Source organism: Saccopteryx leptura, chromosome 1 (assembly GCF_036850995.1).
Source record: "Saccopteryx leptura isolate mSacLep1 chromosome 1, mSacLep1_pri_phased_curated, whole genome shotgun sequence".
In the NCBI taxonomy this organism is placed as follows: Eukaryota; Metazoa; Chordata; class Mammalia; order Chiroptera; family Emballonuridae; genus Saccopteryx; species Saccopteryx leptura.
In genome coordinates, this window is record NC_089503.1 from 381,108,413 (window position 1) to 381,129,285 (window position 20,873).

General features: G+C 50.2%; 1 protein-coding gene across 1 annotated transcript in view; it reads right to left on the reverse strand.

The window, feature by feature from the left end:
- Nucleotides 1–20,873, reverse strand: part of DNAH8 (dynein axonemal heavy chain 8) — a 313,181-nt gene that overhangs the window by 57,334 nt on the left and 234,974 nt on the right. Inside the window, exons 80-83 of the mRNA XM_066361430.1 lie at nt 18,080–18,232; nt 17,612–17,767; nt 6,090–6,206; nt 3,583–3,684 (exon numbers count right to left, since the gene is read on the reverse strand). Coding sequence (XP_066217527.1) covers nt 3,583–3,684; nt 6,090–6,206; nt 17,612–17,767; nt 18,080–18,232 — 528 coding nt within the window. The remainder of the gene's footprint in view (nt 1–3,582; nt 3,685–6,089; nt 6,207–17,611; nt 17,768–18,079; nt 18,233–20,873) is intronic.

Sequence of the window (20,873 nt, forward strand, 5' to 3'; positions counted from 1 at the left end):
AACAGAATGCAAAGAGGAGACACACACAGTCCTTTCCTTCCAGGAGCTATGACCCAGTACGGGGCCAAGCCTATTACATAAGAACCATTATACAAAGTGCAGAGGAAGTGAAAAGAAGCAGAGTACTGAAGAGGCTTAAAGCAGGAAGAAAGAACAGCCAGAGCGGTGTCAGGCGAGGCTTTATCTAGGAGACGATTTGGGCAGTGAACCTCGAAGGGCAGGATTTTGACAGTGGGACTGGCGATGGGGAGACAACACAAAGACACAGGATAACTAATGCAAGATGGAAGGTAGGTCAAGTACACGAAGAAGTCTCTAGGAAACATAGTGCGGGGGTGAGAGAGGACAGGAAAGGGGAAAGTGAGGCCATATTACAGATGGCGATGGGTGTCAGGGTATGACCGGTGTTAATTTAGGAAACGGGGAACAGCTGGAAGTTATTAAAGAGAACAGTGCTTTGGTCATGGTCATTCATCAGAAAGGACACGTTTTTAGTGATGTGGATGACCCGGAGGTGAAGGCCACTGGTCTTTGGCACGTACGCAACAAATGGCCACAGTAAGTTTTGTGTTGTCAGGTGACATGTCTCTACAAAAGCACATTGAAGTTTCTTCCTGTTCTCTCTATTACTTTATTTATAGGCACACAAATAGCTGGCTTTCACCCAAACTGGAGGACATTTTGGAAGTATAGTCAGATACAGAGCATGAAGTCTACATGAAATAACTTTTGGGGATTCTAGAAGGTACTTCACAAAGATAAACAGTCATACTCCAAAGGCAAGAAGTAAGGTTCTACCATCACGGAGGTTAGGAGAGACACACCATAATATGCTGAAAGTAAGGAAGACAAACAGGGGTTCAAAGGTTAGCCCCAAGTTGAAAGTCATAGGAATGAAGGATCCAATTTGAAGGCACTGAAATGCAATTAAGCTGATTCTCGCTCAGGCAACACTAGATAACATGGTCAGGATGAGGCGGTAACAAAGAGGTTAGGTCTGCTGGTTAGAAGGTAAGACTGAGGCTGAGATTGAGATATCTTTTTTTTACATTTATCCTTTGAACCTCAGATACAAGGTGAGTTTATCATATTTCTTTATCTTGTTATTCTCACGAGTCTCGGCCCCTTTATCTTAAAACTTCCCCCATCCAGCCCTGATATTCACGCCCAGTCTCCCTGCCTCTGAGAGCACCTGTGTGAATGAACTTGACATATGTCCTTGAATATGCGTTTATCCTTGTGAAATAAGCATGTATTGCTGTATAGATCACATTTGATTTCATTAAGCTCCACACTCAACAGTAAATTTCTAAAGATCTGTGCACGATGTCGCACGGGCCATTTCTTCTGAGCGCTGCCCCGGATCCCACAACAGGCGCCCACGACGTCGAACTCATCCGTTCCCCCATGACGGGCTCCTAGGTTGCCAGCAACTTCCCCCACACATACCACCATAACATCTGCATTCACATCCATTTGTGGACTCTTTCTGGAAAAACTCTGGGATGCGCCTACCCGGGACACTTAATTTCAGTACATTGTGTGCCCAGCTGCCTTCCAGGAGGTCTGTGCCAGTTTAACCTCCCAGAGCCGGGCTCCTGACCGCACAGACCCTCTCTCCGGGCTCCTGACCGCACAGACCCTCTGTCCACAGTCTAACCTCCCAGAGCCGGGCTCCTGACCGCACAGACCCTCTCTCCGGGCTCCTGACCGCACAGACCCTCTCTCCACAGTCTAACCTCCCAGAGCCGGGCTCCTGACCGCACAGACCCTCTCTCCACAGTCTAACCTCCCAGAGCCGGGCTCCTGACCGCACAGACCCTCTCTCCACAGTCTAACCTCCCAGAGCCGGGCTCCTGACCGCACAGACCCTCTCTCCGGGCTCCTGACCGCACAGACCCTCTCTCCACAGTCTAACCTCCCAGAGCCGGGCTCCTGACCGCACAGACCCTCTCTCCTCAGTCTAACCTCCCAGAGCCGGGCTCCTGACCGCACAGACCCTCTCTCCACAGTCTAACCTCCCAGAGCCGGGCTCCTGACCGCACAGACCCTCTCTCCAGGCTCCTGACCGCACAGACCCTCTCTCCGGGCTCCTGACCGCACAGACCCTCTCTCCACAGTCTAACCTCCCAGAGCCGGGCTCCTGACCGCACAGACCCTCTCTCCACAGTCTAACCTCCCAGAGCCGGGCTCCTGACCACACAGACCCTCTCTCCTCAGTCTAACCTCCCAGGGCCGGGCTCCTGACCGCACAGACCCTCTCTCCACAGTCTAACCTCCCAGAGCCGGGCTCCTGACCGCACAGACCCTCTCTCCACAGTCTAACCTCCCAGGGCCGGGCTCCTGACCGCACAGACCCTCTCTCCGGGCTCCTGACCGCACAGACCCTCTCTCCGGGCTCCTGACCGCACAGACCCTTTCTCCACAGTCTAACCTCCCAGAGCCGGGCTCCTGACCGCACAGACCCTCTCTCCACAGTCTAACCTCCCAGGGCCGGGCTCCTGACCTCCCAGGGCCGGGCTCCTGACCGCACAGACCCTCTCTCCACAGTCTAACCTCCCAGAGCCGGGCTCCTGACCGCACAGACCCTCTCTCCTCAGTCTAACCTCCCAGAGCCGGGCTCCTGACCGCACAGACCCTTTCTCCGGGCTCCTGACTGCACAGACCCTCTCTCCACAGTATAACCTCCCATAACCTCCCAGAGCCGGGCTCCTGACCACACAGACCCTTTCTCCACATGCGGCCTTAAGGAAAACTTGTAAAAGCAAGGCTTGAAGAAAAAAATCAGTTTTCTGGTCAACCCCAGTTTACCAAAATACCCCCAAAGCTTGTGCTTTTTTATTTTGTTGAAGTTTTGATTTTGTTTAGGGGGGAAAAATCACTGAAACACTGAATTACCAATATAGACTCTAATATATAGAATTCAAGTAACCATAAAATACACCTCTGATTCTCTCCCCCTTAGGTAATGTAGACTGCGTCTCTAACGTGTGCAGACTTTAAGAGGAGTCTGAGTCGGGTGGGTTATTTAAACCCTCCGCCTTGGTGCCAAAGCCGTAATTGCTAAGGAGTAATGCTCTCTGGGCAACGTTTACCAGCCGTGATAGATGTGGGCTTTACTGGGCACAGAGAAAACAACAAACACTCCATCAATTTCCAATTGTCTTTCCTAATGGAAAAAGATGAGAAAACTCAAATTATGGTTCATCTTCCAATCGCTTATTTTGGGGCTTGACATCGCTTTGCGCGATTTCAGGGAAGGAAGCAGGGAAATGACGTCCACCGTCTCCCAGAGGAGGGAGGGGCGGCCCTGGGCGCGAGCAGCAGCGAGCTGAGCTGCCCGCCGTCCACGCAGGAGAAGATGCATGGACCACAGCGGGTTGCCAGCCACTGTGGTTTGGGGTTTTGGTTTTCATTTGGTTTCGTTGACCAATTCTTTGCAACAGTTTGGCTCTATACTTACTTTTCCCTCTAAGTTTAGCTTACCTATTACAAAAAAAAAAATTTTTTTATTTAAAAGGATAAGGCAGTAAAATGTGTCTCCGTGCCTTCTCCCCGTGCCCCGCCCCACAACTGACTTACTCTAGCGAAGCAATTAAGTAGACGTTTATCAAAGTCGTCTGTCACTCGGCCTCCGTACTGTACTTCACCAATCATGTACCGAACCGTGCTCCAGGACACGCCCTGGTGTGAGACAGACAAAAGAATTACTCTTGGTCGACCCAAGCAGGTACTTCTAAACATTTCAGGGCTTTCTCAGAGGAAAGGCCTGGAAGGGGAAGCACCAGCTCGATCGCACTGAAATTCTCATTATGTTCCATTAACGGCTCCTTTGTTATTGCGTCGTGACTAGAGCAGCTGCGGCCTGTTCACTGAAGAAAAACCAACAACACTCAACATCCGTGAATGTGTTGTTCACTGGTTATTTAAAAATAGAGGAAAACATCCCAGTTTTCACCTGTGGATGTGGTCACCTGCAATGCCACCTTGGTAGGGGGGACGCATGTGGCATTTAGTGAAGAAAAGAAAAACCGGGCAGTCACCCACTAACGTGCCTTCTCAGCAATGCATCTTCTGAATCAGTATGAGAACAGCTAGAAAGTTATTCATGCATGAGGTGTTTCTACAATGAAATCCTTTTGTGTCTCATTCTGGGAGCTGCAACTAAAGTATTTATTAACTTCCATAGCAATTTTATACTCGCAATCCATTTCAGATATTATGTTTTTATTTAAAAATCACTTTGATACAGTTGAGGTAGGAGGAGAGGTCAGGAGGGTTGATTTTTCTTGATCTTCTCTTGGTTAAAACTTTTTCAGTGTTGTGGCATTTCAAAGCAACTATTTCAAGAGAACTGTTATGTGTATATACCAAGATGATAAAGAATCACAAAATAGGAGCCCATGTAATATAAATTTTCATCAAAAATGTCATAGTCAATTTATATATTATCCCTTTGTAAGTTCAAGAAATATGATGATTTGATCCTAGATTTCCCACCTGCCCAGACAAAAACTCATCCTGGCTCGCCATCCCCACTGATACCAAGTCTCCACAGTTTGCTTCAAGATCTACTGGGAGGAGAGAGCAGGAAACTGGTGTTAGCGAGCCCCACTGTGCGCACACATGGCGCTGTCACAAGTCCTAACCCGTCTCTTCTTCACAGAAGCCAAGGCTGTTTCACAGACGAGGAAATAGGCTCTGAGGGGCTCAGACACTTGCACCAGGTCAGAGAAGAAACAGCCCCCGGCCCTTTATTTTTTATTTTGTTTTTTATTTTTTGTGACAGAGACAGAGAGTCAGAGAGAGGGATAGATAGGGACAGACAGACAGGAAGGGAGAGAGATGAGAAACATCAATTCTTCGTTGTGGCACCTTAGTTGTTCATTGATTGCTTTCTCATATGTGCCTTGACCGGGGGGGCTACAGCAGAGCGAGTGACCCCTTGCACGAGCCAGTGACCTTGGGCTTAAGCTGGTGAGCTTTGCTCAAACCAGATAAACCCGTGTTCAAGCTGGCAACCTCGGGGTTTTGAACCTGGATCCTCCACGTCCCAGTCCGATGCTCTATCCGCTGCACCACCACCTGGTCAGGCAGCTCCCAGCCCCCTATAACACCTGTGGAAGGACCGCCAGGTCACACTCTTAGTTCTGTGGCCTTGAGGAAGGCCCTTATTCTCTGTTGTCCATCACCTCATCAGTCAAGGGGGAGTCACACTGATGTGCTGAGAACTGCGAGGTGCTCTACAGCGACCAGTGACCATTATCTGAAATCGTTGCTGTTTACAGGCGTCCACTTAAACGCCTGTTAAGATGTGACTTTAGGTGAAGAAGAAGTTCCCCGTGGGCTGGGAGGCGACATCTGCACTTCTGAGGCAGCGTGAGTGAGTGGAAGGGAGAAGAGTTAGTTTCAAGTGTGCATTCTCCTGAAGTGCACTTTGGCCCCCGGGTGTGATATGAGGAAGGCGGAGTGCACGTGTGCGTGTAGGGGGGAGAGAGGAGATGGGGGGACAGGTGAGAGACACAGAGGCAGAACGCACTCCTCCACTCCTTGGGCAGAGGGCTGAGTGGGAAGGTCTGGACCGCCAAACAGCCAACGGGGTGAGCGCTCACCTCTCAGGGAGGGGGACCTCAGCACGGTCACTGCACATCAGATGGAAAATGGCTCTAGGACCTTGATTAAGGACAGCAATAAAAAGAGGCCCTCACAGGTTGGCTCAGAGGTAGAGCATCGGCCAGTGTGTGGGTGTCCCAGGTTCGATTCCTGGCCAGGGCACACAGAAGAAGCGCCCATCTGCTTCTCCACCCCTCTCCCTCTCCTTCCTCTCTGTCTCTCTCTTCCTCTCCCGCAGCCAAGGCTCCACTGGAGCAAAGTTGGCCTGGCCACCTGAGGATGGCTCCATGGCCTCTGCCTCAGGTGCTAGAATGGCTCTGGTTGCAGCCGAGCAGTGCCCCAGATGGGCAGAGCATCACCCCCTAGTAGGCATGCCGGGTGGATCCCGGTCGGGCGCATGTGGGAGTCTGTCTGCCTCCCTCCCTTCTCACTTCGGGAAAATAAAAAAAATTTTAAAAAGAAACAAATTCACTTACTTTTTTAATATCGCATTCATCGAGGTGGTTCTGAATAAACTGAACACTGGCCGTGAAGTCAGCAGAATTGAATTCATAGGGAATATTCCACCCTAAGGGACCAAATTTGCGGCGCTCCTTAAAAACATCAAAGAAAAATAGTGAGATTTTACCATTGTATGCAGGTGACTCCTTCTTATTATTATTATTATATTAAAATATAAAGTAAGTAAAATTAAGGCATGATATCAAACAAAATTGACATCACAGAACAGCATACGTAATAGAATACTTTTGGATATATTAACCATTCAATACACTATTCCTTGGCTCTGTAGCCAAGACGGTTTACCGGAACAGGCCTCCAACCGTTTGCTGAATTGGAGCTCTGGGGATTAGGGAGAAGTCTTGGTCTACGTTCCTGACTCAAAACACAAACGCAGTAGGTGCTCATTAAATGTCTGTTGAATGAATTCATTTATTCTAAATTGGACTCTTGGAAGTTTCACATGTTAAATGTAAGGCTTTGAATTTTTGTTTTTCAAATTAAATAACTTTAGCACTCGAGAGCATTTAGAACCCTGCTGGTTTCACTTTGTAATTTTGCAATTTCAATCGAAAACTATAAATATTTCTATCGTAAAACATGACATATCTTTCTGTCTTAAAATTTTCCCTTTGCCTGCGTTTGTCCTGCCCTGTGAAACACTGGCTGTTTCCAATTGCCAAATTGCACATAATAATCAAACTGGTCTCAGACGAAGTGATTCAATTGCCCTGATGTTCGGGAGACCGTTTTGAAGGTACGTTATGGTAGAACAGATAGTTCCAGGCCCTAATCACCTAGCCAGCCACACAGATGAGCTCGAATGTTACCATCAGCTTCCCTGGCCCCAGCACACAATCAGTCTGTCTAAGGACCGTCCACTGATTAGCTCCTGGGCCTCTGCCCCGGCCACCTGAGGAGCGGACCCATGTGGAGAGTAGACTCTTTATGTAACTCCGGGAAGATATAATTATACTTCTCTACTTCTAAATGTACTCTATTCTTTGTCGCTTCTGCCTTCCTCAGCCCAACACACGCACGCGCACATACACACACAAACATGTTCTTTTTACAAACTAGGCCAATCCTTTCTACAGCTGCTTCATGCTTTTGAATCTGAAAAAAACACCACCATTTATAAGAATCTAATTGAATTTTATATAGTTTGGACAAGTTCATGGACAGGTCAGAGAAGAAATTCCGAAAGCACAAAGGTTCTGCCTGACCAGGCGGTAGCACAGTGGATAGAACGTTGGACTATGATGTGGAGGACCCAGATTTGAGACTCCGAGGTCGCCAGCTTGAGCGCAGGCTCATCTGGTTTGATCAAGGCTCTTCAGCTTAAGCCCAAGGTCGCTAGCTTGAGCAAGGGGTCACTCAGTCTGCTGTAGCCTCCTGGTCAAGGCACATATGAGAAAACAATCAATGAACAACTAAGGTGCCGCAACCAAGAATTGATGCTTCTCATCTCTCTCCCTTCCTGTCTGTCTGTCCTTATCCCCTCTCTTTGACTTTCTCTGTCTCTGTCACATAAAATTTTAAAAAAGGACAAAGATTTTAATTACTGATTTTCGGGATATGCTTTAAAAATGCCAAGCAAACCATGAAGATTAATTTGGGTGCAGATAGCCAGCTCTCAGAGATAACACCGAGGGCAAACACACAACTTTCAAACCATCTACTTCCTTCTTCTAGACCTGTTCTGCTTTAGGGCGGGTTGTCAGGCATCAGACGTTTGGATGGTATGACCGCCCCTGTCCCTTAGCTAATTCCATCAAAGGTGGAAGGCCAGTGCAAGGGGAGCCAACCAGATTCCTTCTCCCAGGAACTTGGACTCAGGGTTCAGAACTGCTATTGGTGTCGACCCTACTCAGGACTTAACTCGGGAGACTTATCAGCTCAGGAACTGTGTAGCGTCACCTTCCACCGTGAACACACGGAGGGTGAGGAGCAGAGGCGCGGCCTGGATGGGAGGAGAGACACGGGCTGCTGTCCCAGGGGCAGGAAGGGGAGCGTTGGCTCTTAATGCTGTCTGTTTCTCTTGATGGCTCTCTGCCTCATGGTCTCCACTGCCATGTTGCCTTGATGACTGTTTCTAGCTGTCTCATCCTGAATATCTGGTCCTATGCCCAGATTTTGAGACTTGAGGGCGAAAGATGTCTCCCCCTTCTGTCTTCCTTTTTGTACCTGACCTTGGGGTAAGGATCATGGCTGTCCACTGAACACGAGCTGAGCATTATCAGAATGAAAGGTACTTTTCCTCTCACCGTCTGGGGGAGAGGGTGGTATCAATTCCAAGGCTGACATAGGGTTTTGAATTTCTTGAGTAGATCCCAGAAACATTGACCTGAGCTTCTTCCAGGTTATTCTAGAAGCAAAGGTGGGTTCCGAGGGTCCGTGGAATCTTGATGTGAAAATGCATTCAGCTAACCCTTGAGTTCCTGGAATTTCTTCTTATCTTGAGGTCTTCAAAGAGAAGAATGCTAACCACTTATGGGTGAAATGCAAATGTTCTCTCATTTAAAAAAAAAAAAAGAGAATCAAATCTAAAATAGCTTCACCTATGTTTGACTTAATTTTTTAAATGTACTGTTCAATTAGAAGGCTGAAGGAAGAAAAATTCTTTCCTTCCAATTAGTGAGGCAGCATCAGTTGGCTCTGTGGAAACCCTCATTAGCGCCGACCAATTACAGTTCAGTTGCTCCTTAAAACGTGATCTTCAAAAACTGCCCCAAATGCTGAGATTTGCTTCACTTTGTCACTTACTATCAATTTCCATTTAAAGCATTTACTTTTTCGGTTGGTTGACTAACATCGTAGACTGTTTAACTCATCTTAGGGGGAAAAAAGAATCTTGATGGATGTCTTTTCTTTCACAAATAAATTTATTTCACTTTCTTGCTTTTTTTGTTTTGTTTTGTATTCACTGATCTCTCCAAGTGACAGTAAAGAAAAAAAACTCTGAAGTATCACCTTGGAATGCTAACAGGATAGACTCAAAACCAGCGGAACCCGATCACTCATCTGGAAGCTCAAAAGCAAGAGGCTTTGCTAGAATCTGGAATATTGGATTATTTCAATTAGTTTTTATTGAACTGTGGAATGAGTCCTGTGGGACACAATAGGAAAATATTAAAATCCATGTCTTTTCAAGAAGTTTTAACCTCGTTGAGAAAATAAGACTTAGAAAAAAAAGAAGAAAGGGCAATGTGATAGTGGGTATAATTAACTGTCAAAATGTAACAGACGATAAGCCCGAGGAAGACGTTCTGGGAAGAACGGAAGTGAAGAAGGAAACAGACGCTGGTCTCCCTGGAAGGCGGCGGAAACACCGCGGGCCCCGCGAGGGCGAGGGCGGGGGCCGGCCGCCCAGCTCGTGGACTCATCCAGGAGGCCGCGGTAGGCGTGGCCTGCAGCAGAGGGCGACCTCTGGCGAGCGGCTGGAATGACGTGCCCAGGTGGCGGCTCAGGACTGGAATGCAGACAGACCTGCAGGTCAGGGTACTGAGCCCAAACCTGACGCAACAGAGGGGAGTTGTTATCCATTACCAAGCTGGAGAGTGACGAATGGAGGAAGACTGTCTACTCACTAAATTTAACCAACACAGCCCCCTCTTTTTATGCAACACACAGATTCACTAGACAATTATGGAAAACTTGGAACTCTCCTTACAACACTAAAGAACAGCTGCTCCCCAGAGTCATTGTTTTGATGATGTCAAAATTAGTTCCAATTTTATGTTAGACTCCGCGGCGACCCGTGATCCCCCCTCCCAGTGCAGAATGCCTTCCCTCCACCTTCAAACAAGCATCTCTGGGTTGGACCCTCCCCCCAACCCCAGCGGGGCACACACAGGAAACAGCCAATGAGTGCGCGACTGAGTGGAGCAACAAATGGATGCCCCCACCCCTTCTCTCTCTCTTCCTGTCTCTCTCTGACAAAAAAGAAACATAATTAAGCCCTGGTTGGACTGCTGAACTGCACAGTCCTGGAGCACAGAGGTTACTGGTTCGATTCTCCAGTCAGGGCACATATAGGAGCAGCTCCATGTTCCTGTCTCTCCCTGCCTCTCTCAAAAAATAGTAATCATCATAATAATAAAATAATGAAAATCTGTATCATGTTATTGCAGTTATGGTGAGGACATGTAAACTAAGAACTTTATAACCGCTCCCCAAAGTGAGAACTGTACATAGACTATTAAACTTGAAGGGGGTGTTTGTCAAGGCTCCAACCCGAGAAGGAAAAACTGCAGGCGGAGGAAACACTGGTCCCCGTGCACTGGAACTGCTAACAGCGGAACCCCTGGGCCCTGCTGCTACGGCCGTTTTACTGAATTGTTAAATCATAGCTAAAATTTCCAAGTTTGCAACTGCCAGTTCAGGCCCTGAGAGCTCCTAATCGATGACTTCGGCAAAAACCCTCACAGAGTTGTATGTGAGCCATCAGAAAGTCCCCAATGGTCTCAGATAGAGTCCCGAGTAGAAACAATCCCCAGGGTCCTGAATGTGTGCAAGTCAAGGTGATGGGAGGAAAACTCCACACCAGGGGAAGGACCTCGGAGTGACTGGACTCCTGCCCCAGGGGCTGTGGCCATGAGCAGTCCCTCCCAGTTCCCACTGCACACCAGGCTCGCTCTGGGACGTCTGGAAGGACTGTCACCCACCTGCCTCACCCACCCTGCCGCCGCCTCCCCGGGTCTCTGGGGCCCAGGCAGTGGCCGTGAGCAGTCCCTCCCAGTTCCCGCTGCACACCAGGCTCGCTCTGGGACGTCTGGAAGGACTGTCACCCACCCACCGCCTCCCCGGGTCTCTGGGGCCCAGGCTGTGGCCGTGAGCAGCCCCTCCCAGTTCCCGCTGCACACCAGGCTCGCTCTGGGACGTCTGGAAGGAATGAGCACCCACCCGCCTCCGCTTCCCCGGGTGTCTGGGGCCCAGGCTGTGGCCGTGAGCAGTCCCTCCCAGTTCCCGCTGCACACCAGGCTCGCTCTGGGACGTCTGGAAGGACTGAGCACCCACCCGCCGCCTCCCCGGGTCTCTGGGGCCCAGGCTGTGGCCGTGAGCAGTCCCTCCCAGTTCCCCCACCCGCCGCCACCTCCCCGGGTCTCTGGGGCCCAGGCTGTGGCCGTGAGCAGTCCCTCTCAGTTCCCCCACCCGCCGCCACCTCCCCGGGTCTCTGGGGCCCAGGCTGTGGCCGTGAGCAGTCCCTCTCAGTTCCCCCACCCGCCGCCACCTCCCCGGGTCTCTGGGGCCCAGGCTGTGGCCGTGAGCAGTCCCTCCCAGTTCCCCCACCCGCCGCCACCTCCCCGGGTCTCTGGGGCCCAGGCTGTGGCCGTGAGCAGCCCCTCCCAGTTCCCGCTGCACACCAGGCTCGCTCTGGAACATCTGGAAGGACTGTCACCCACCCGCCGCCTCCCCGGGTCTCTGGGGCCCAGGCTGTGGCCGTGAGCAGCCCCTCCCAGTTCCCGCTGCACACTAGGCTCGCTCTGGGACGTCTGGAAGGACTGAGCACCCACCCGCCGCCTCCCCGGGTCTCTGGGGCCCAGGCAGTGGCCGTGAGCAGTCTCTCCCAGTTCCCGCTGCACACCAGGCTCGCTCTGGAACGTCTGGAAGGACTGTCACCCACCCGCCTCCTCCCCGGGTCTCTGGGGCCCAGGCTGTGGCCGTGAGCAGCGCTCTGGAACGTCTGGAAGGACTGTCACCCACCCGCCGCCTCCCCGGGTCTCTGGGGCCCAGGCTGTGGCCGTGAGCAGTCCCTCCCAGTTCCCGCTGCACACCAGGCTCGCTCTGGAACGTCTGGAAGGACTGTCACCCACCCGCCTCCTCCCCGGGTCTCTGGGGCCCAGGCTGTGGCCGTGAGCAGTCACTCCCAGTTCCCGCTGCACACTAGGCTCGCTCTGGAACGTTTGGAAGGACTGAGCACCCACCCGCCCACCACCTCCCCGGGTCTCTGGGGCCCAGGCTGTGGCCGTGAGCAGTCCCTCCCAGTTCCCCCACCCGCCCACCGCCTCCCCGGGTCTCTGGGGCCCAGGCTGTGGCCGTGAGCAGTCACTCCCAGTTCCCGCTGCACACTAGGCTCGCTCTGGAACGTTTGGAAGGACTGAGCACCCACCCTGCCACCGCCTCCCCGGGTCTCTGGGGCCCAGGTAATGGCTGAGAACCACTGCTTGCGACGCTCTCAAGGCCCAGTGCGCTTGTGCAAGGAAGGTGGTGTGATGGTAAGGTGACCAATCGTCCTCCTTTAGGGAGGACAGTCCTTGTAAGTTCCATCCTCCCTCAAAAGTGTCCTCCTACATGTCCTCCTTTTTGATATTGGAAGACTAATCTGTGAATGTCCGTATTTGATCGATGCAGAGTCGATCCGTTGCATGTAATGTAACGTATCTGTATCTCAATGAGTACTTTTTTCTTAACTATTATTAAAAATTAATAAGCATGTAAGCATAATTACAATATAAAATATTATAAATGTTTTTATTATGCATTTATCATATTATAGGGTATTATTGTTGCAATGAATAAAATGTTTCTTTTATATACAATATTGTTTTCTTCCATTTATTTTTGTCCTCCTTTTCACTGTAAAAAAGTGGGTCACCCTAGTGATGGGGAAAAGCCAGAGAGCGTTATTCGGACCTCCTGCAGGAGGCGCTGCAAGGAGACTACAAATGTGATTGTTGAGTTTCAAAGACCAAGGCTTTGGAGGACGATCTGTGTCAACCTCAAACCCTGAAGCAAACGTGGGCTTGCTCTGAACCCCAGCGTGGTGCTATGGGGGAGCTTCTGGGAAACCAGAGAGAGGAGATACTGAGGCCAGAGGGAAGAGGGAAGCTTCCTCCAGAGTCCTCTTCAGGAGGACGTGGAAATGTTCTCACGGGGGGAGGGGGCGGGTAGCGGCCAAATGAGCTGCGGACATATGCGCGGGGCGTTGGGAAGGAAAGGCTCCCATGGGTGGGCAGCAGGCCTGGCCACAAAGGCAGAGACCGCGCTGCTTGTGCGCCGCCTGCCCTGGCAGCAAGCGCCGCTGTTGCAGTAACTTCCTGGCCTGTGGGACGGAAGTGGGTTCCTGGAGGAGAAGGGAGGGAACGGGGAGTATGGAGGAGCAGCGCTTAGTGCAGAAGGAACCCCACCTGTGCGCGTGCAGCGCCTCGTGCAGAAGGAACCCCACCTGTGCGCGTGCAGCGCCTCGTGCAGAAGGAACCCCACCTGTGCGCGTGCAGCGCCTCGTGCAGAAGGAACCCCACCTGTGCGCGTGCAGCGCCTCGTGCAGAAGGAACCCCACCTGTGCGCGTGCAGCGCCTCGTGCAGAAGGAACTCCACCTGTGCGCGTGCAGCGCTTCGTGCAGAAGGAACCCCACCTGTGCGCGTGCAGAGCCTCGTGCAGAAGGAACCCCACCTGTGCGCGTGCAGCGCCTCGTGCAGAAGGAACCCCACCTGTGCGCGTGCAGCGCCTCGTGCAGAAGGAACCCCACCTGTGCGCGTGCAGCGCCTCGTGCAGAAGGAACTCCACCTGTGCGCGTGCAGCGCTTCGTGCAGAAGGAACCCCACCTGTGCGCGTGCAGAGCCTCGTGCAGAAGGAACCCCATCTGTGCGCGTGCAGCGCCTCGTGCAGAAGGAACTCCATCTGTGCGCGTGCTACCGCGGAGGCACCCGTGGCCCTCTCCTACGGGGTAAGTCTGCTCCCACCTCAACGACAAAACAAACCGTGCCCTCCATCACTCCTTACCCAAGAAAGTCAGCCAGCCAAATCGACCTCCCCTTCTTATGGGAGGGGAGGGGTGCTCAGTGTGGCCTCTGCAGCAGGAACCGGGTCCCCCTAACACATGACACCCCAGAGCTGGCCTGCGGTGATAGCACGATGCCAACCAAGATTCAGTAAGAGGGTCTGACCGGGGTGGCGCAGTGGATAGAGCGTCGGACTGGGATGCAGAGGACCCAGATTTGAGAACTCGAGGTCACCAGCTTGAGTGCGGGCTCATCTGGTTTGAGCAAAGCTCACCAGCTTGGACCCAAGGTCGCTGGCTCGAGCAAGGGGTTACTCGGTCTGCTGAAGGCCCATGGTCAAGGCACATATGAGAAAGCAATCAATGAACAACTAAGGTGTCGCAACGTGCAACGAAAAACTAATGATTGATGCTTCTCATCTCTCCGTTCCTGTCCTGTCTGTCCCTGTCTATCTGCCACCCCCCAACCCCGTCTCTGTAAAAAAAAAAAAAAAAAAAAGACTCAGTAAGAAAAATCACTTTGCAGGCAAGATGGGCTTCCCCCGAGGTTCTGCCTTCTACTCCCCGCATGAACCTCTCCCTGGCTCGGAAGCCTCAGACTATGTGACACAAGCCAATTTCCTTTTCCTCTTTCAATCTCTACAAGGATACATCATGTTTCCATAAAGCAAGGGCTATCTGGGTTAATTTGAAGGAATCAATCACTAACAAATCAGGTTGTGGCGATTGTGTCCAACATTAGAAAGAAGTAAGTCACTATCTATCTGATCCAGAACAGACGTCCCCACAGCAGTCACACCTCAGACTCCACGGTTCACAGGAATCGCCTGGGCATCTCACCACGGGGCACTCTGGTCCAGCAAGTCGGGGTGGGCCCGGGGGCATCGCTCACGAGCTCCTGGTGATGCCATGCTGCTTCCCAGGACCCCAAGCCCCTACGGAGCTCTGGATTTTTCCAGCAAGCTAGCTCTATCCTAATCAAGTAAATGAATGTATCCACATAATAGCACAGGAAATGTTTTTGAACATTTCAAAATGTTCAAAAAAGAAAAAAGAAGAACAGAGGAAAATATGCTTGAATTGTCTACACTCCCTGGATAGATATCATAGGACTAGATAACAGAATTTTACAAATGAGGAAAAGCTTGAAAGATCACCTCTTTCTGCTGCAAAAGGCACAGATGGGGAAACACAGGCTCCGGTGGGGCCACCTTGACCGGCTTCACTCACACAGGCTCCGGTGGGGGCCCACCTTGACCGGCTTCACTCACACAGGCTCCGGTGGGGCCCACCTTGACCGGCTTCACTCACACAGGCTCCGGTGGGCCCACCTTCACCGGCTTCACTCACACAGGCTCCGGTGGGGCTCTGGTGGGGGCCCACCTTGACCAGCTTCACTCACACAGGCTCCGGTGGGGCCCCCCTTGACCGGCTTCACTCACACAGGCTCCGGTGGGGGCCACCTTGACCGGCTTCACTCACACAGGCTCCGGTGGGGCCACCTTGACCGGCTTCACTCACACAGGCTCCGGTGGGGGCCCACCTTGACCGGCTTCACTCACACAGGCTCCGGTGGGGGCCCACCTTGACCGGCTTCACTCACACAGGCTCCGGTGGGGCCACCTTGACCGGCTTCACTCACACAGGCTCCGGTGGGGGCCCACCTTGACCGGCTTCACTCACACAGGCTCCGGTGGGGGCAGTGGGGGCCCACCTTGACCGGCCTCACTCACACAGGCTCCAGTGGGGGCCACCTTGACCGGCTTCACTCACACAGGCTCCGGTGGGGGCCCACCGTGACCGGCTTCACTCACACAGGCTAATGGGTTTTACCGCAAGTACTAGAGTCTAGGCCGCCTGATTAAATTTTAAGAGGTATTCAACCTTTTTAAAAAATACATAGACATGCCACTGTTAGCTTCATGGCCCTAGCAACGTGATAGATATATGTATTCCAAACTGCCCTCTTGATGTTCCGCTTATCTGTCAGACCTCACCTTTACTGGACTATTGACCCTGAGACAGAGGAATTCCAAAAAGCTGACAAGCCGCCCCAAGGAGGGACTCCAGACACACCAGAACTTTTGATTCAACACTCACATGCTCGAAGCCCCCCAAGGAGGAGCATTCTGGACATACCAGGACTTTTGCCTCAGTATCCCCTCAGGCTCTCCCAAACACTATATAACTCGCCCTAGTCTGTAACGGGCGCTCTTCTCCCCGGGAGAAGTGCCCGGCAGGGTTCCTTTCTTCCTTTCTATAAAGCCTGTGACTCTGGTCTTTCGGACTCCTATGGATTCCAACTCAATGGAGATTTTTTTTTCTGTTTTAACCCGAATACAAGTCCTGTTTAAGTGTGAGCACACTTCAGCCTGTGACGGGACCCCAGTCCTGTTCTTCTGTTTATACTTGGACAACGGCCACTAACAACACAGGTTGCCACACTGACCATATGGAAAATATCCCAGTCATCTCTCTGTGATAGGCACGATGGGAGAGTTGAATCCTCACCACAAGGAACAAAATCATAAAAATGTATGATTTGTGAATTGGAAATGGAATGCAGAGTTAAAGCAATAGTTGCATTAGAGTGTGATAAGGTCTAGCCAGGGGGACAATCTCCAGATAAGAATGCAGGAAACAGGCTTCTGTGTGATTTACAATCCAAAGGCCACAATGGGTCTTGCTGAAAATAGTCACCCATAGACAGGTCTACCTGATTTTAACTCTCTCAGGTCTGGGGCGGGGAGGGACAGATAAACACCAGCCCTCTCTGTTGGGCAGTATGGAGCCCTGAGAAATGGTAGACAATGGACCGGAGGGTAAATGGGCCCAGAGTGTTCTGGGTGGGCACCCAATCCCCTCCTCATTTGAGCGGGGTGGTGGAAAGGGTGCTCTGTGCACAGGCAGAGGCATGGCTCCGGGTTCGAGCCTCGGGGAAGGGGGGACACAGCAAGGTGTCAAAGAAGCCTCTTCACCTCTCTGTGAAATCAGGGAGGAAGTCAAGTAAATTCACATTAGACAGCTTTCAAATGCAGAGCAAACACACACAATTCAAATGGAGAACAAAGTAATGACGGCATGGTAGAAAGGTTGTTGGGTAGCCCTAAAATTATTAAATGACTTTTAAAGCACATGGTAAATGCAAATAGCCAAGGACCTAGAGAAGACAGGTAACCACGGTGACTCCTCCCCCCACCCCAGCCCCGCCCTCACTTGTATGGAGCGGGGTCAGAACCGGCTTCGGAGGCAGCCGGGCTGGGGCTGGACGCCCAGATCCACCGCCTGCAAAGTGACCTTAACCTCTTCGAATCTCAATCCCCTCATGTTTAAAATGGTGGTGGTCCCGCCCTGAAACGTGGTTGTAGGTATTACAGGCGATGGTGCACCTGCCATTCCGGCCACCGCAGGCACTCTGGAAAGCGAGCCCCCACTGAAATACCCCTTCGTCCACCCCACAAATATCCACTGAGCTCTGGCGATGCCCCAGCCGCGGCTGTGACGGGAGTTGCAGCAGCTACACAAGGACCAAGTCTTGCCCCCCACCCCCGAGGGTTACGGTCCAACGGCCGGGGGTGCGGGAAGGCTGGGAGGAGACAGTAGGTACACAAACAAATATACACTTGGCAGGCAGAAAAAAGTGCCAGGAAGGAAAAAAAAAAAACGGGTAGGGGACAGACAGTGCAGAGCGTGCCCTCAGGGACGGACTCTCCGGTAAGGCCACATAACGCCACGAGCACCCCCGAAATGTGCACACTGCGCCCCGAAGTTACCTGCACAGTGGAGTGTAGGAAGGCCACCGTGTACAGCATCGGCTTCCACATGGGCAAATTACTGATGTCCAGGAGGTCCTGGTTAATTCCGGCAAACGTTCTTTTCAAACCTGCGCGGACACCTTGGGGCGGCTCGTTCGTGAATTTGAGAGAAGTCTGTCGTAAGAAGCAAAAGAGTCATTTTGTTCCCGTAAAGGATTGTAAAGGACCAGACAGAAATTGCAATACACATCACACAACGGTATGCTGACGGCACCTCCAACGTGGCCCTGGCACCCAGTCTTAGAACTCTCCTGTGGAAACACTCGCTGTACCATCTGGGGGATCACAGGGTAAGATTTTGCAGCATCGACAACTCGACTAAACCAAACGGGCCCGCTGTGTTTCCACCCTTTGATGATGCCAGTGATGCTGTCTTTGTTGGTGTAACTCTCAAGGAAAGGACACTTATCTCATAAAAACGGTCACCTGAAGCAGTGTAATGGGAAATCGGTCGTGGGGCTCGGTGGTGATCCACACTCGGAAGGAATCGTTGCTGGCTTCGGTGGTAGTGATTGTCTCCAGCAGTTCTTCCATGAATTCTAGGCCCAGGTGACAGTTTTGCAGTAATACCCAGCCACCCTGTATTCCAAAATGATCTCATGTTAAATTCTTATAACTTTTTTTTTTTTTACTATGACCTTAATCAAAACAGAAATGTAGGGACAAGACAAATTCTTTCTGAACCTTTGCTTAGGGCATGTGAAGACTCTGTGTTGAGCCTATATTATTAATAAAGTTATTATATGTCAACGCAACCATTTCTTCTGCTACTGGTCAAGCTGTCTACTCGGAAGCGAGTGGGCTCAAAATGATGCTGTTCTGCCACCCCTGGTTCAGACGGGAACAGAAAAGAAAACCCAGAGTCAGGCTGTGTGCGCCATCTAATGGTGGAACTGGGGATTTTGAGATTTGTAACTTAAATGTTCCACCTGCTACAGTAAATCAGAACTGACTTACCCCGAACCATAGTTACAAAGAGAGGTACGCATTCCCTCAGGAAAGCTGGAGACAATGTTTGCTACCATAAATACTAAACCTCATCCTTTGTCATCACTCTTCCCATAGTTCCTGAAAGCACAAAACTTAGTAAGCACTATCTAAACACTTGATAAAACCATCTTTAACAATGAAGCCACCTAACTGTCGCTGCTATGTGAGAAAGTAGTTCATTAACCAGACAACATTCTGCTGTCCTTATATCACAAGGTCAGATTTAAACACAGCTACAAAATACGCAGCACAATATAGATATAACCCTACGGTAAGGTCCGTGTGCTGCGCTTGCTAATGTGAAGAGAAAACACGGCGCAGACCTGGATTAAGCAGCAGAGAGGTCCTGTGGGTCTGGAAACCTGGGGTCGGGGGAGGGGACTTCACAGTTAGTGTGTGTCCTCACGGACCCAGTTCCTCTCGGTCCCTGCTCGGCACCCTGCAGGGTCAGCTCTGTCCTAAACCCGGCGTCCCTCAAAGTGGCAATGTGGCCACTCCTGGTCATGACTTTTTTCCAATAATGCCATTCTTATCAGCACTTAGCCCACCTTGAGAAAGAGGACACAAAAGTTATAAAGGCTGGTATTCCAAATGAGGTTAATGTTAGTGAGTGAGGTCTCTAAAAAGTTTCTCCCTGCGGAAACTACAGAACTTATTTAAGGCCCAAAGCTCAACTGTGAAGTCACTCGATAGAGTGAATCATTTGATCTGAGTAAAAATAATTATCTACAACTGCTTTGAGATATATATATAAGGTCTACCAGAAAGTTCTGTCCGTTTTTGGAATAAAACAAAATACAAATTTTTCTTACCGTCAATAAACTTTATTAAATAATATATTTCCACACCAATCCTATCTTCCGAATATGGTCCGAAATGGTTTGCTGAGCCTGAATTAAGCCTTTCTGCGATCTCAGAAAAGGACCTTGCTCCAACATGGTCTTAACAACATCGTCATCGATCAAAGATGGTCGCCCAGAATGTGGCTTATCAGAAAGGTCAAAATCACCTGTTTCGAATTTTTCGAACCATCTTCTGCATGTCCTATCAGAAACTGTACCTTCACCAAACACTTTCAATAAATTTCTACATGCTTCTGTAGCATTTCTTCCTTGTTGAAATTGTAAAAATTACAGTGGCGTAAATGAACTTTATCAGTAGCCATGGGTACACTATTGCTTCACATATAAGACTAACGTGAATCAACTTTGTTTTAGTTAATTTGCTATGTCAGTATGTATACATTAAGTGATAAAAATAGGCACACATGTGCCAAATAAACATGTGCTTACATGTTGAAACTTGTTGTGACAGAAACGGACAGAACTTTCTGATAGACCATATATATATATATACATATATATAAATTAAATACAATATATTACTGAACTTGATTAAGTGATTGAAAATGAAAGCTTAGGGCATTTGAGAATCAGTGAGTAGGGGGAAATTTGATGACCCGTGCACAGTCCCAGCCCACCCAGTGTCCAGTTCTTAATTCCCAGGGAAGAGCTGCACCAAAGTAGCTACGAACAGTATGAGATAAAAAAGCTTAAATATTAAACCAAGATCTGATTTTATTTTCATGAATGCTGCAATGTCTTATTGTAGCTGAAATGCTATCCGCCAAGCACTTCTAAAAAATTAATGTCCTGTGTGCTTATTGTTGGTTGTGACAGAAAAACATTTCTCAACATTCTAGCCAGTTGGTAATTTTCAATAAAAAAAAACATTATCAATATTTAAACATAACACCCTCAAATATTTCTTATTTGCCTGAAACTACCCATTAATGAACAATGAAAGTCTAATTTTAACCAAAAATTGAAACATAACGGTTTCCATCTGTCACTTCCTGAACACGATCTGTTAATATTGATCATGAAATTCCGAGACTGCTAAAGAGCTACATCCTTAGGATGGAGAAAGCGTACATGCCAAATTGTCATACACACACACACACACACACACACACACACACACACACACACACACACACACAATAGTGGAAACTAAATGGAGCGTATTCCATAGAAAATGAAACCCGCTTTTTGTGGGGATGTCAGAAGCAAACTAGCTTGAGGTTTAAAATTCACAGGGAATCAAAGGTTGACTAGATACACACATGAACAAAAGGAGAAAGAATGAGCCCCACAGGCGGAACGCTTCCCAGCAGTCCTAGGCAGCCCCGGTGGCCCCGGGGAACAACATCGAGAAGGTGGCCCTAGAG